The 15,446-nt window shown below is 38.0% G+C and overlaps 2 protein-coding genes across 2 annotated transcripts in view; both read left to right on the forward strand.

Moving 5' to 3' along the window:
* Positions 1-2,644, forward strand: part of LOC130157058 (uncharacterized) — a 45,806-nt gene extending 43,162 nt beyond the window's left edge. The window contains exons 15-17 of the mRNA XM_056356203.1: positions 547-564; positions 1,130-1,165; positions 2,554-2,644. Coding sequence (XP_056212178.1) covers positions 547-564; positions 1,130-1,165; positions 2,554-2,631 — 132 coding nt within the window. The 3' untranslated portion in view covers positions 2,632-2,644. The remainder of the gene's footprint in view (positions 1-546; positions 565-1,129; positions 1,166-2,553) is intronic.
* Positions 2,645-7,485: 4,841 nt separating this feature from the next.
* Positions 7,486-15,446, forward strand: part of LOC130157197 (loricrin-like) — a 34,422-nt gene continuing 26,461 nt past the window's right edge. The window contains exons 1-14 of the mRNA XM_056356529.1: positions 7,486-7,862; positions 8,120-8,155; positions 8,504-8,545; positions 8,726-8,761; positions 9,171-9,212; positions 10,524-10,556; positions 12,004-12,024; positions 12,288-12,323; positions 12,441-12,482; positions 12,665-12,700; positions 12,821-12,859; positions 13,210-13,254; positions 13,880-13,909; positions 15,149-15,187. Coding sequence (XP_056212504.1) covers positions 7,548-7,862; positions 8,120-8,155; positions 8,504-8,545; positions 8,726-8,761; positions 9,171-9,212; positions 10,524-10,556; positions 12,004-12,024; positions 12,288-12,323; positions 12,441-12,482; positions 12,665-12,700; positions 12,821-12,859; positions 13,210-13,254; positions 13,880-13,909; positions 15,149-15,187 — 792 coding nt within the window. The 5' untranslated portion in view covers positions 7,486-7,547. The remainder of the gene's footprint in view (positions 7,863-8,119; positions 8,156-8,503; positions 8,546-8,725; positions 8,762-9,170; positions 9,213-10,523; positions 10,557-12,003; positions 12,025-12,287; positions 12,324-12,440; positions 12,483-12,664; positions 12,701-12,820; positions 12,860-13,209; positions 13,255-13,879; positions 13,910-15,148; positions 15,188-15,446) is intronic.

Below are 15,446 nucleotides of genomic sequence, written 5' to 3' on the forward strand. Positions count from 1 at the left end.
TGGTGGGCAAGGTTTACCCTAGGTGCATAATTATCTTCAGGCAAAGCCAGTAGTAAGATAACTACAAATCTCATGATTCTAAGACTGCTGTTAGTACTTGGAGAGATATTTGGATTAGGTGCAGATTCCAGGTCTCTCAATGCACACAGTGTTTATGTTCCTGAATACTTTTGATTTTCTGTTTCTATCGCAATTTTCTTCTGTAAATTAATTTCCTTTATCATTTTAAACTACTACATTTCCACACTGCTTATATGGAACTCCTAGTCAGTCAAAAATAAGCTTAGCCTTAAGGTAGTTTAAGTGAGTTTGTATGACATAACATTTGATATATACGTTTCTCTGATGTCTAGTTTCTAATCAAACATGTTGTTGTTCTAACCTGAATGAAGATTAAGATGTATTTGTTCTCTGCTATCCTTTCCATGTCTTTTTCACATTTGGTTGTGTACTGCATTGAAAAGACAGGGCCCTTTTTCTGCTGCAGTGTTCTGTTTGAACAATCCCTTGACAAAATAATTAAAGATTGTTTTGTTTCATTTGCAGCGTCATACCTACCCCCAGGTAAGTGTACTTATTTTTCTTACAATTTCTAGCATAGCAACATAGTTTTTATGGGGTCAAGCCAGTTGCCTTCAGGATGGTGTGTACTACCTTCTTACATTTGTCCCTCATGCCCCAAAATTCAGCAAACAAATGACTGGATCAGGAATTAAATTAATATGTGTGCTGATATATGTCCACTGCAGGTAGCAGTGAGATGAGTTGGAGGGATGATGATTTCTTAGCTTCGCTCACCATATTTGGAAAAGCCAAGTTGACTGGCAGTGCAAAAAGGGCACAGCCTGTACTCTGCTGCTTTTCATGTAAGCTGCAATAGAAGCAGATGCAAGTGTAGAAAATTATTCAGTAGGGTTGGACTGCCTCCCCAAACTTTCAGAGCTGATGATAAACTAGTTTAAAGCTGGATGTTAAGAATTTGATACTTAGTACACCACACGTACCACCTTTCCCTTTGTTCTCCCAAGAAAAACAGAACAACTTGCTAAATGTGTTGCATTTAAACAAGTCAAATTAAATGTTCTCTGTTGTGGGTTTTTTTTTTTTTTGTTTTCGTTCTTTCTTCCAGAGTTTGGGAAGTTCTGCTACTAGGATCATAATACAGGTAGACATTCTTTCTCCATTATACTTGAGTTTTACCTGAAGCCCTGTCTCAGTAAACTAAATAATGGTTCATCTCTTTGGGAATAAATAAATATGGATAATTTAAAGATAATTTATGGATATCTTAGATATCCACAAACTGCAGCAGTGTCGTAGGGTGTTTCTGTGGTTACAGCAAAGTGGGCATCCTACTTGGTTGCCGATTAAAGGACCAGTGCAGCTGTTTTTTTTACAGTCATAAAATCTGAAAACCTCTATATGCTAATTCCATAGTGCTCTCAAAATTTGCAGGCATTAACCACCTCAGTCCACTCAGGAAGGAGGATGCAATTCTAGAACTTAAGCTTGAATGTTATTTGATATTAAATCAAATATGCATAACCTGCACAGTTCCTTGTTCATTTAAACAGTATTTTTTTAATGGAAACAACAACTTCAGCATTATTTCTTAAATTTTAAAAATAACCCTGTTAGTTAGTGCTTAGGTCAATTTCTGTTTGCTGTTGTATTTATAACATTACTTCTTGATAGCCAGGCACTTGGAAAGTTGATTGCAACCCAATCTCATTAAAAGCATTTTTGTAAAGTATTATGAATATCACTCAGGCATATTTTTTTCTGGGTCCATTGCAATTTTAACCTACCTACCACTCCACAGTTTAGGCTTTGCTTGCTTCATATGATAGTCCTTCAGATGGTGACCACAAATTCTCACTTTCAATGAAAGATCAGTAATGGGTTACCCCAGCTGAAAATTGTCTTTTGAAAATCATTGCTTTCAGTTACATTCTTCCATAACTAGTGATGAAAGCTGGCAGAGAAAGGAATAAGATTTCCTTGTTGTTTCACTTCTGAATTTAGTATAGTGTTTTGATTACACAGGTTAAATATTTTCAATGTGTGTGTATATATATATATAAAAGAAAAATATTTGATTGCTCTCATAAGCCATGTACTTCATGGGAATTGAAAGATTTTCTGCAGTGACTTCTCCTTTGGTTAAATTGTAACTGTAGTTTTTCAGTTTTTGTTTTGACAAAGCCTTTGTCAAAAGTTTGTTGTGCTTATTCCTGAAAAAATGGTCATAATATGAATATAAGTATATATGAGTTCAATGGCAATTTGTGTGATACATTTGAAGGGCAGAAATATTTAAATTCACTTGAAATACTTTTAGCAATTTATTTATGAAGGATCCTTATATATTGAAGTATTGAACATTGTAGCACACGGAGATGGCATAAATAAACTAAGAAAGTGCATAAGGAACTCTCTGGCTTTCATAGTGACTAGTAGGCATAAGATAGAGTTCTTCTCTAAATGTCTCAGTACATAAGCAGGTCCTCTTAAAAACTTTTTTTTTGTTTGTGTTTGTTTGTTCCTGTGTAGAGTGGACAAAGACAGCAAAGCAGCAGCAGTACTTCTGTTCAGGTAAGTAAACTTAAAGGACTAGAGATATTCCTGTAGACTTCACTAAAACAGGGCCATCAGAACTTGGAAATAATTTATTTCCTACATATTTAAATGTATTTCACAGGGTGCGGATATTTCTGTTTCTCTGATTTTTGTTCATGAAGTTGTCATCTGATATTGGTGTTCAAATATTTTTCTTTGGAATGCTCATAAATGAATTTCCATGTGTGACTGGCTGAAGTGAAATAACTATTCCACACAATACATCCTCTAAAAGGTGAACAAAAGTCATGGCACTGAGAGGAAGTGATTCTAGGCTCAGTATCACACCATAAATCCCGTACAGGTAGATATAGTCCCCATGTATATTGCATCGCAAATTTCCAAAAGCTGTGAAGGATAGTTGATTATCCATATTAAAAAGGATAGAAAATCATGACTGCAGACCTATGTGCAAGATAAAGCTACTTCTGTCGAAAACAACTGCGTGAATTTAACATACACTAACATAATTATAATATAAATTGTTGCTGAGTAACACATGAAATATTTATAGCATGAATTCATGTATGAATGCTCATTGGACTTCCTCCTCTTTGAGGAGGGGGGAAAATAAAGGCAAATATCTCTCAATATTCTCTGTATCATTACATGCAACTAGAAATGTTGCACAAGGGTAGGTATGAATTCAAGAACACAGGGAAGCCAGTACTTAGCCTCACAAGTACTCAACATGCCCATGGCTGACAGTTTGTGTCTCCACTTACTTCATGGCTTTTGCTGACAGTAGGACAGCCTGCTGCACAGATGCTAGCATACTGCTCTGTGTCCTTTGGCTCAGGAAGAGCCTTTGTGAGAAACCCTTGTGCAGCTGTAGCTCCATAAACATTATGCTCTTTAGAGAAGCCTCCTTGTCAAGATGGAAATTACCTTCTATTTATTTTTTTTTCATGGGTTCCCAAGTCAGCCAGTCCTATGGCCAGGTGAGACTTTCCTGCTGAAATGTATTGAGCTTTTTGGTAGGGGCCTGCCTTGTAAATGGACTATGGGGGTTGGGGTTTATTTTTCTTTTCCTTCTTGGTGGTGTTGAGTGGTCCTTGATTTTTGGTTTGTACCACTGAATTGCCATGACGGAAAAAGAACATAGTTCAGAGGAACTTCTAGTGCAAATGGGCATTTCTGTTGCGGTTGAGCTGAGGCTACAGCTTAGTTTACAAATGACTTCTTGCCTTTCCTACAGGGCTACCAGCCTCAAGGTGGCAGTTCCTATAGCCAGGTAAGCATCAGCCAGTCACCAGTCAGAATCAGCATTTGAGAAAGCGGAGTGCCATGGCACTGCAAAAACACCTAGCCATCACTCCCTCAGAATCTCTGAATTTGAACTTTAAAGGACACTTTCTCTGAAAGTGTGCTTTCTCACACTCAAAATTTGCCCACGTACTACTTATTTATCTGGAATCTCAGCAATGTGAAATCATTGCTGTCAGCATCATCACGAGGGCCAGGGGGAAGTCTGCCTCTTTATACAGCCCTGCATAGCTCTAGGAGGTAGCTGCTTGCTTTTCCTAAGGGCAGGCTGGATCCCTTACAAAAGGGAAGTAACCAAACGGTGTCCTTGTCTTAGGGTGGGCCAGGTTACTCGGGCAGCAGCACTTCTTATGGCCAGGTAAGCAAACTGGATGTTCTGTAGGCACTTCTTTGCTGATCCCTCTGTGACTGGCACGACTGGCAGATTTTTCAAAGTGATGTTTCCTTTAGTATTCTGTGTCTCAATTTGCTTCGTGGCTTTTGCTGAGAGTAGGACAGCCTGCTGCACAGATGCTAGCCTACTGCTCTGTGTCCTTTGGCTCAGGAAGAGCCTTTGTGAGAAACCCTTGTGCAGCTGTAGCTCCATAAACATTATGCTCTTTAGAGAAGCCTCCTTGTCAAGATGGAAATTACCTTCTATTTATTTTTTTTTCAAGGGTTCCCAAGTCAGCCAGTCCTATGGCCAGGTGAGACTTTCCTGCTGAAATGTATTGAGCTTTTTGGTAGGGGCCTGCCTTGTAAATGGACTATGGGGGTTGGGGTTTATTTTTCTTTTCCTCTTTGGTGGTGTTGAGTGGTCCTTGATTTTTGGTTTGTACCACTGAATTGCCATGACGGAAAAAGAACATAGTTCAGAGGAACTTCTAGTGCAAATGGGCATTTCTGTTGCGGTTGAGCTGAGGCTACAGCTTAGTTTACAAATGACTTCTTGCCTTTCCTACAGGGCTACCAGCCTCAAGGTGGCAGTTCCTATAGCCAGGTAAGCATCAGCCAGTCACCAGTCAGAATCAGCATTTGAGAAAGCGGAGTGCCATGGCACTGCAAAAACACCTAGCCATCACTCCCTCAGAATCTCTGAATTTGAACTTTAAAGGACACTTTCTCTGAAAGTGTGCATTCTCACACTCAAAATTTGCCCACGTACTACTTATTTATCTGGAATCTCAGCAATGTGAAATCATTGCTGTCAGCATCATCACGAGGGCCAGGGGGAAGTCTGCCTCTTTATACAGCCCTGCATAGCTCTAGGAGGTAGCTGCTTGCTTTTCCTAAGGGCAGGCTGGATCCCTTACAAAAGGGAAGTAACCAAACGGTGTCCTTGTCTTAGGGTGGGCCAGGTTACTCAGGCAGCAGCACTTCTTATGGCCAGGTAAGCAAACTGGATGTTCTGTAGGCACTTCTTTGCTGATCCCTCTGTGACTGGCACGACTGGCAGATTTTTCAAAGTGATGTTTCCTTTAGTATTCTGTGTCTCAATTTGCTTCGTGGCTTTTGCTGAGAGTAGGACAGCCTGCTGCACAGATGCTAGCCTACTGCTCTGTGTCCTTTGGCTCAGGAAGAGCCTTTGTGAGAAACCCTTGTGCAGCTGTAGCTCCATAAACATTATACTCTTTAGAGAAGCCTCCTTGTCAAGATGGAAATTGCCTTCTATTTTTTTCAAGGGTTCCCAAGTCAGCCAGTCCTATGGGCAGGTGAGACTTTCCTGCTGAAATGTATTGAGCTTTTTGGTAGGGGCCTGCCTTGTAAATGGACTATGGGGGTTGGGGTTTATTTTTCTTTTCCTTCTTGGTGGTGTTGAGTGGTCCTTGATTTTTGGTTTGTACCACTGAATTGCCATGACGGAAAAAGAACGTAGTTCAGAGGAACTTCTAGTGCAAATGGGCATTTCTGTTGCGGTTGAGCTGAGGCTACAGCTTAGTTTACAAATGACTTCTTGCCTTTCCTACAGGGCTACCAGCCTCAAGGTGGCAGTTCCTATAGCCAGGTAAGCATCAGCCAGTCACCAGTCAGAATACAGCATTTGAGAAAGCGGAGTGCCATGGCACTGTAAATTGCAGCAGTTTTTATAATTACTTTTTTAAATTTCTGTTGAGTTCTTTAAAAAGAAATAGTAAACTAAATCAATTTCAAAACTTTAGTTGTGAAAATGACAGGTGTGTTTTTAATTGGTATGTGCAAGCAGAATAGTTTCCTGTTACTACTTAATCTTTTCCATGGGTATGCAACTTAAAAATTTATCATACAGATAGTCTATTTGGTGCTATTCCTGTACCAATTGATTTACATGGCACAAGACATATTTCTAGTCAGTTCTTCACTGTCTCGTTTGATCTCAATACAGAGAAACAATTTCAAGGAATAAATAATATTGAGTCAGGTCCTCAGCTGCAGGAAGTTTTGGTCTTACAGCCTGCAACTGATGAATGTTTACCTCCCTTTACAGTTTTTATGTGAATAAAAGCAGCTGTAAGATAGCTATGAATTTTGTCAGAATCTTTGTCAAATAGCAGAAATAGACTAGATAGTTCCAATCCTTTTTGGTAATCCCTGTCTTCATAACTGTACCACGCAGCTGTGGCACAGGTCTGCATGTATATGAAACATCTGCTATTTTTTTTCATTATATTGAAGGCAGATGGCATCAGCACCTCATAGTTACCCACAGTAACTTTATATAACTGATAGATTTTCAGGACATACTGGCACCCGTGAATAATTCATTTGGCCTGCTATTTTTAATTGCATTGTTTGTTTCCATTTTATGAATCTATATTTTTTTTAAAACTCAATTTTTACAAATAATTTTTCACATTTATTTTCCCTCAGAGGAAGGAAATTGTGCAACTGGGGCCCACCAAAATTACAAATACAGGAATTTAGTGTTCATCTACCTTTAGCCATCTAAGCCCGGTGTCTGAGAAACAGCAGGCAAAAGAAACCCATAAGGAAATCTTGCATTCCTTCAGTGTCCTGGAAAACCTTTATAAGGCTAGAGTCCTCTCTGAGATGGCTGTAAAACTAGAATATGATTGTTGTTTGATAAATACAGTCTGATCAGATATTCATCCAGAATAAGAAATATTAAAATAATTCTAGATAAACAGCAGTGTGCACGTTGTTTCTCTTATTCTAGGGGATTTTTCCCCACAAAGAAACAAACATGAGAGAGAAATCTGCTTCATAAATATAATAATTATGAATCAATAATTCCTTTCTATACAGGGCTACCAGCCTCAAGGTGGCAGTTCCTATAGCCAGGTAAGCATCAGCCAGTCACCAGTCAGAATACAGCATTTGAAAAAGCGGAGTGCCATGGCACTGCAAAAACACTTAGCCGTCACTCCTTCAGTATCTCCGAATTTCAACTTTAAAGGACACTTTCTCTGAAAGTGTGCTTTCTCACACTCAAAATTTGCCCACGTACTACTTATTTATCTGGAATCTCAGCAATGTGAAATCATTGCTGTCAGCATCATCACGAGGGCCAGGGGGAAGTCTGCCTCTTTATACAGCCCTGCATAGCTCTAGGAGGTAGCTGCTTGCTTTTCCTAAGGGCAGGCTGGATCCCTTACAAAAGGGAAGTAACCAAACGGTGTCCTTGTCTTAGGGTGGGCCAGGTTACTCGGGCAGCAGCACTTCTTATGGCCAGGTAAGCAAACTGGATGTTCTGTAGGCACTTCTTTGCTGATCCCTCTGTGACTGGCACGACTGGCAGATTTTTCAAAGTGATGTTTCCTTTAGTATTCTGTGTCTCAATTTGCTTCGTGGCTTTTGCTGAGAGTAGGACAGCCTGCTGCACAGATGCTAGCCTACTGCTCTGTGTCCTTTGGCTCAGGAAGAGCCTTTGTGAGAAACCCTTGTGCAGCTGTAGCTCCATAAACATTATGCTCTTTAGAGAAGCCTCCTTGTCAAGATGGAAATTACCTTCTATTTATTTTTTTTTCAAGGGTTCCCAAGTCAGCCAGTCCTATGGCCAGGTGAGACTTTCCTGCTGAAATGTATTGAGCTTTTTGGTAGGGGCCTGCCTTGTAAATGGACTATGCGGGTTGGGGTTTATTTTTCTTTTCCTCTTTGGTGGTGTTGAGTGGTCCTTGATTTTTGGTTTGTACCACTGAATTGCCATGACGGAAAAAGAACATAGTTCAGAGGAACTTCTAGTGCAAATGGGCATTTCTGTTGCGGTTGAGCTGAGGCTACAGCTTAGTTTACAAATGACTTCTTGCCTTTCCTACAGGGCTACCAGCCTCAAGGTGGCAGTTCCTATAGCCAGGTAAGCATCAGCCAGTCACCAGTCAGAATCAGCATTTGAGAAAGCGGAGTGCCATGGCACTGCAAAAACACCTAGCCATCACTCCCTCAGAATCTCTGAATTTGAACTTTAAAGGACACTTTCTCTGAAAGTGTGCATTCTCACACTCAAAATTTGCCCACGTACTACTTATTTATCTGGAATCTCAGCAATGTGAAATCATTGCTGTCAGCATCATCACGAGGGCCAGGGGGAAGTCTGCCTCTTTATACAGCCCTGCATAGCTCTAGGAGGTAGCTGCTTGCTTTTCCTAAGGGCAGGCTGGATCCCTTACAAAAGGGAAGTAACCAAACGGTGTCCTTGTCTTAGGGTGGGCCAGGTTACTCGGGCAGCAGCACTTCTTATGGCCAGGTAAGCAAACTGGATGTTCTGTAGGCACTTCTTTGCTGATCCCTCTGTGACTGGCACGACTGGCAGATTTTTCAAAGTGATGTTTCCTTTAGTATTCTGTGTCTCAATTTGCTTCGTGGCTTTTGCTGAGAATAGGACAATCTTGCTTAGTTTACAAATTGCTTCTTGCCTTTCTTACAGGGCTACCAACCTCAAGGTGGCAGTTCGTATGGCCAGGTAAGCATCAGTCAATTACTTTTAGGATACAACATGTGCGTGATGTTTCCGTACATGTATTGAGAATCTTGTGGTTTGTTTCTTCAAATAGTACAGTAAAGTTCTCATTAGAAAAGTGGTGAACTTTTTGTTATATGGATCTGGGAACAACATGCTCACTGAAGCATCTCTTTCCCACACAGATAGGAGTGCATGTAGGTGTCAGCTTTTTGATGTACTATAATATTCAACATACTGTGATTTTTCTTGTGAACTATTTTGTATTATGTACCTGATCTTCTGAATTTTAAGCAGTCAGGCAGCCAAAAGCCTTTCAAAATTTAGTTCTGTATTTAATATGGAGTAAAGTAATACTTGGATTACTGAGATAGTCTCCTTTTTTTTTTTTTTTTTTTTCTTTCTTCAGCAGGGTGGATCTGCTTATTCAGGTGGCAGTAGTGGTTGTGGACAAGTAAGTCCTCTTTATCCAAACTATTTGAAAATCAGTCCCAGCTTTCTTTGTAGTAGTAACATATTTTTCAATAAGTGTATAATGTTTGTGATTTGGAATCTTTTGTTTTCTTTGTTACATGGTATGATCTAGAAAGACTGATATTGTTGGCCATTGCAACAAAACTGAAGTGGCTTCTCCCATGTAGTGTTACACACAGCAGCAGTGATTCATCTGTCTACTCAGTAAACAGATAAAATCTTTGGTTGGGAGTGATTTACAGATGTTGCTCCATTTAGTTCCTATAGAAAGTGGTAGGATCAGAGAGTGGCTTCTATGGAATAGTTAGATTTGTAGGTTTTCATCCTGGTTCCATTTCAACTTATGTATGCCTACAATGGTGTAAAGGTGGTGTCCTCAATGATGAGATCCCAGGTGAAAGGATCATGAATGAGACCATGACAGTAGACCTATGTTCAAATTAATATACAGGTGGAAGCGACAAGAATGAAAGAGAAGTATAATTACAAAAAATTTTAGCAGAAGTACTTAGCAGAAATATTAGGATTGGTATAAACCTAAGTATGAATGGAAATGCATGAAAACATCATAAGAAGCAGTACAACAAGGACACGGTTACCAGCAGTGAAACTGATAAACACTGAAGAATGTGTTGCTACAACCTGTGTCACAGGTTGACTTATCAACAGAAGACCTGTGCTCTAATAATGACAGCATGACAACCAGGGTAGAACGCATTGTGCGTAAAGTTTCTCATCCTGTTATCCCATCATGAAGACTGGATGTAGCCAATAAATATACCCAAAACAGGGAAATGAAAGGCATTGGGCAGCAGCCTTGCCTAAGATGTATGATGGCTGAATCTAGCAAGATTCTGAGGTAGATTTTCACACAACAGTAACTGTTGACTACTAAAAGGACTGTCAAAAAAAAACAACCACCAACCAACAAAAAAACCCCATCAACCACCAAAAACCCACACCCAAAAAAAAAAGTCATCTTTTTGAATCAAGAAGAACTAGGATGATACAGAAAGATATCAATTGCCAGCCTACCTCACTTTCCATGTAGCACACAAGTAGTCCTGCTTTGATCATCTGTGTGCATGTCTTGGTGCTTGTGAGTATAGGAGCGGCAGAGGGTGAAGGCACAAACTTAAAAGGTTAAATAAAATTAAACTCAACTTCTGTAAAGTGTTATGTTGACTTATGTTACATTCATTCTCATGTAAGAAATTTTAAGAAAGCTAATTACTGCCAGAAAATGAAAACTTGGGCATTTACCTTTTGGTTTGTTTGTGTTTTTTAACAGGGTGTTTCATATGATAGCAATCCTTGCCACCAGGTAAATGTCCTTCCTCCAATTTTAAGGTGCATCTAAGATTAGTTTTCCTACTAACTCAACTAGTACCAACTTCAGATTCATAGACTGCAAATCCATGTAATCTTACCAATTATAAGATTCCAACTTGCTATCTTCCTACACACAAGAGCATCACAAGGGTTTGGTGGTCCTTTTTTCCCCCCTTTTTCCTGGCATTTTGTCTGTGAAATGACTAGCTCTATAGGATATTAAGGCTAGATTCTGGATAGAGAAAGTCTGGTGCAGAACTTCTCAACTGCTTAAATCAGGGCTGGATCTCACCAGCCTGTCTGTGGACTTTTCCCATGAAAAGTCAGAAAATATTTTAGGACTGCTTGCCACTTGAAGTTCCCGAAACAGACTGGCTTAAAAATTCATTCAGTTTGTGCAGTGAAGTATAGGTAGCTACATTTGTATTTGTTACAACTTTTCAGTGTCAGAACTCTAAAAACCACCGAAAGATGTCTGCTATGTTTAAAGAAACAATCTCTGTAATGTTAAAAATTAGTAAGAGAACAGTACTAGATGATCTCCTTTTTAAAAATGTTCATACACCTCTTGAGTTTTACTGATTTTTCACAAGAAAAAGATTCATTGTATTAACAAATACTGTGTTCTATTAATACAAATATATACAATATTCATAAATATTCGAACAACATAGTTGTTGCTATATCATTATAATCTGCTATAGTATATACAATATGCCGTATGTAATATATTATAGTAACTTGAAAGAATATATTATATAGGTATATAATTATTTTATAATAGCTTTTCAGATTTTTTTTTATGAAGAGGAGATAGTTCCTTCTAAGACTATAGGAAGCACTTAAATTTTGTTCTAAAAAAAGCTAGAACATTGGAAGATAATACTTTTAATTTCATTTTAGTGAGAGGCAAATACTCCACTCCAATAGCTCAGGGTTTCACTGTTCTTATGCACTTTTGACATTAATACTTCTACAAATGTCTCTTCTGATTTCACTTGGGGGAGTTACATTCCTTTTGTAAGGAGGGCTTGTTGAAACATACTGAGTGCTTTATTTAAAACCTTTTCCTCAAGGCTACTGTATCTCACAGCTTTCTGCGTAATAAAGCTACCAGAGGAATTTTTCATTCCATTTGTATAAATTAGGCTTTCTACAGGAGAAAAAAAATATACTTTCTATAGAGACTGTTCAGAATGAAACTCATCTGTGTATTAAACATTACTTAAAGATAAATATTTGTGGTTCCTTGACTTGTGTCTCGTACAGTATTAACCTTTGCACTGTTGGCAATCTGTGCTTACTACGTTAGAAATCAATTCTATATTGCATATCTGCCTCTGCTCCTTACTCTTCCTAAGCAAGTATCATAGCTTTCATTAAAAATAATCCACAGCTAGACAGTGTCTAAAGCATCACAATTTTTGTCTAATTTACAGGATGGATCACAGGGTGGTCAGGTAAGTAGCTCTTAATTATCCATCAGTAAAAGCTTTTTAAGCAGTTCTAATCTAGAGTATACTTTTCTTGCTCATTACGGTGTAGACACTTGCAGAGTCTCCCCAGCTCCAGCCTGTAACTCTTTCTCTTAGAACATAATTTTTATCAGCCCTGAAATTTCACTTACATAGAAAGAACTTGGCAACTTAGTAAAGCTAGGTCTGTGGATTCTGATCAAATTCAACTCTTGAGCATTGTAACTGTTGCTTTTTTGTTTTCGCAGAGTGGATCATACTCACAAAGCTATGGTGGCAGCCAAGTAAGTACTAGATTATTATTTCCTCCCACTGAGATTTTACTTCATTTAGGTTCCACAATGACCGATCAATATCCAGTCTGAAATATCATAATATTAATTCTAATATTTTTTTGCTAGCAGGGTGGATCATCTCCCTCACAAAATTATGGTAGCAGCCAGGTAGGTAGACCTTGATTTTCTCTTGGTAAAACCTTTTTTATCATATCTGATAAGTTTTCTACATATCTAGAAAGTTGTATTTGTTCAAAGGAATCCCAGGCAATTGTTTATTCCAGCTTTAAAGCCCCCAAACCAAATCACAGTTTCTTTTGAAGTGAGATTTATATTTGTTTGTTTTATAGGATGGATCATTCTCACAAGGCTATGGTGGTGGTCAAGTAAGTAATGCTCTAATTCCCTACTTGTACGTCACTTCATCTAACCTTCAGTCTTTGCTCAAAATCACGTTTTCTCTGTCCTAATTTTATCTGATTTTGGTTGGTTGGTTTGTTTTAAAGGGTGGATCGTCTTCCTCAGATGGCTATTATGATAGTCAGGTAACTAGTCCTTCCTTTCTCCTAGTTATATATTATTTTATGCTGATCTTTGTAGTCCCTGCATCATCTTTCTCAAATATGTAATAAAACATAATAGCTTTGTGCTCTTTTTGTTTTGGATTTTCTTGGGTTTGGGTTTGGGTTTTTTTTTGTTTTATTGAAGAATGGAACTTTCCCTGCAAGTAACTATTGCAGCCATGTATTTGGGTTATTTTCCTTATAAAGGTCTTATTTAAACTCACCTTTTTCTTTGCATGAGCCTGAATTCTGTCTTGCAGAATACGATAGCAAAGCGTAATTTTAACAATCCATTTTTGTGAGGAAATAACTGTTATCTGATGTCCTTCTAGGATTCACAAGATTTCTCAGATGATAATCCCAATGCTTGTGATGATGTGAGTATGCACACTCTAATATATTTTCATCACAACGTTTTTCATGTAGATTGGAAAATATTGCCCTGCTAGATGCAGTCTTGTGAGCAGAATGATCCAGAAAGCATGCTGAGTTCCTACACTAACAGCTGTTTCAGCAACTGCATGTTTTCTTACTGAAAATCATCATATAAAGGTTACACATAACTTTTGTGCTCTTAAATGTATTTAACTTGATGAAAAGATTTCAGTGGCTTTGCAGTAAGCTTTGCAGTAACATAAGATTTTCCCTAAAATCTAAGGACACATTTTACAGTAATTGATAAATAAATAAATAAATCCCATAGACAAGCTTTAAATACATACAATGAAAGAAAGAAGAGATAGTGGCAGCTATTCCACTGCTTTTCATGTTACGTTTCTATCAATCAAAAATTGCTATAATGTTATAAATATCTATAATGTTTATATATCTATATATAATGTTTTTCATACTGGAATGGCAGGATTTCAAACTAATTTAAGCAAGGTTCTGGAGAATGTGAGCAACATTCTGTCTGTATGCAGTATCAGAAAAAATCAGGTTTCTGTAAGCTTATTGTATTCAAATAATTCTTAAAGAAGGAAATAATTTATTCTTTTCCAGAATGACACTACCTATAGTGCCAGTGCTCAGGTAAGTGCTTTTTTTTCTTCAGGAGTATTCAAATTCTTACATTAGACCCGTTGGCCTCTAATTGTAGTCTATGATTGCTTTATAATACCCTTCAAAAACTTAATTAAAGAATGGCATATTTGATGTTATATTTCTCTGTACTCAGTCCCTTCTAGCCATTCTCAAGGCTGCTTCACAATTATTTGCTATCATTGATAGCAATTATGTACAATACTTGTAAGAACATACACTAACAGTTTTTTGGTAGTATATGCACTTTGACTGAGTGGTTAACCATCTGTGAACGTGAGGCATGCAGCCACTACAAGCTTTTTCTAATTGTTCTAATTTTAACTCACGTATATGCTAGTATTGTAAAGTAACGTTTATCCCCTGGTAATACTCTTTCTGTCAAGACATTCCATCTGTCCTATGAGCAGAAACTGTGATTAACACGGGTAGATTGTGACCAAGCAAATACACTGTTGTATAAACAAACGACATTCTTCTGTGCTTACGAACATTTTTCCATACTTCTTTCTGTTCCTAGAAAGGTTTTTTTTCCATTACAGCCTCCTTTAGTTTTACTGCCATCTAGAGTAACCTTCTGTCATCAACTACTTGCCTTTTCTTCAGCTGTTAGCCATATATTTTACTGCTTATTATTTTCCCTATTTTTCCTCTCTGGTACTTTAGTACTGCACCCAACACGTATACTAGGATGTAAAGAGGCCTTCTGAAAACATCTTTTGGTTTTACTTGTATTTACCTTGAATGCATTGCATTAGGTTTAATGCAAAATGTTCTGCAAAAATAATCCTTCAGCAGCAAGCCCTGTTTAGAAGACTCATCACTTCCTCATTTGTTCACAGAGGATGCTGCTGTTCTCTTGGTTATCCCTATGCAGTACATATTGCTGGACTTCATTGTAGAAGAGTTTGCTTCTAAACGTTCTCACAAAGAAGGGTGGGAAGTGTTCAAAAAAACAAACAGTAAAATCATTATACAGATTGTTCTCTAAACCACAGTGGTTGAGCTGAGGGAGACTCCACTAGGCAGGAACTCCTGATGGAGTAATAAGGTGAAAACAGATGAAGAACATGCTTTTTAAGATTCTTGCTGATAGTAAAATTATAGCTCTGGACATTTTCCTGTCCCAAAATATGACACCTTGACAAGTTTAGGTAGATCTTTGCTGAAAATATTTTCTGTGGATGGCTACATCTATAAAGTAATAATTGGCTTCTGACTCCTTGACAGCGTTCTGGTTGTGCAAACAAGAAGGTTGTTGTTGCCCGAGTAAGTAACGTTTTTTCTTTTCTCTTTTTACTTGTTTTGGGATATTTGCCTTAACTATACCTAATTTGTCCCAATTATGCCTATTTTTTCCCTAATTCTGTTTGTCCTAATTAAAATTCTCCTATTCAAGGAAAAAGTAATATAAAATAGCTTGGCTATTTGCTTGCTCTTTCAGTGAATTTACCTTAAAGGAAGTATATATATGGAAAAAAGACATGAAAACCCTGCTATGAGGTATAGAGCAGCTCAGATTCCTTTT

The sequence above is a fragment of the Falco biarmicus genome, chromosome 11 (genome assembly GCF_023638135.1).
Source record: "Falco biarmicus isolate bFalBia1 chromosome 11, bFalBia1.pri, whole genome shotgun sequence".
NCBI lineage: Eukaryota > Metazoa > Chordata > Aves > Falconiformes > Falconidae > Falco > Falco biarmicus.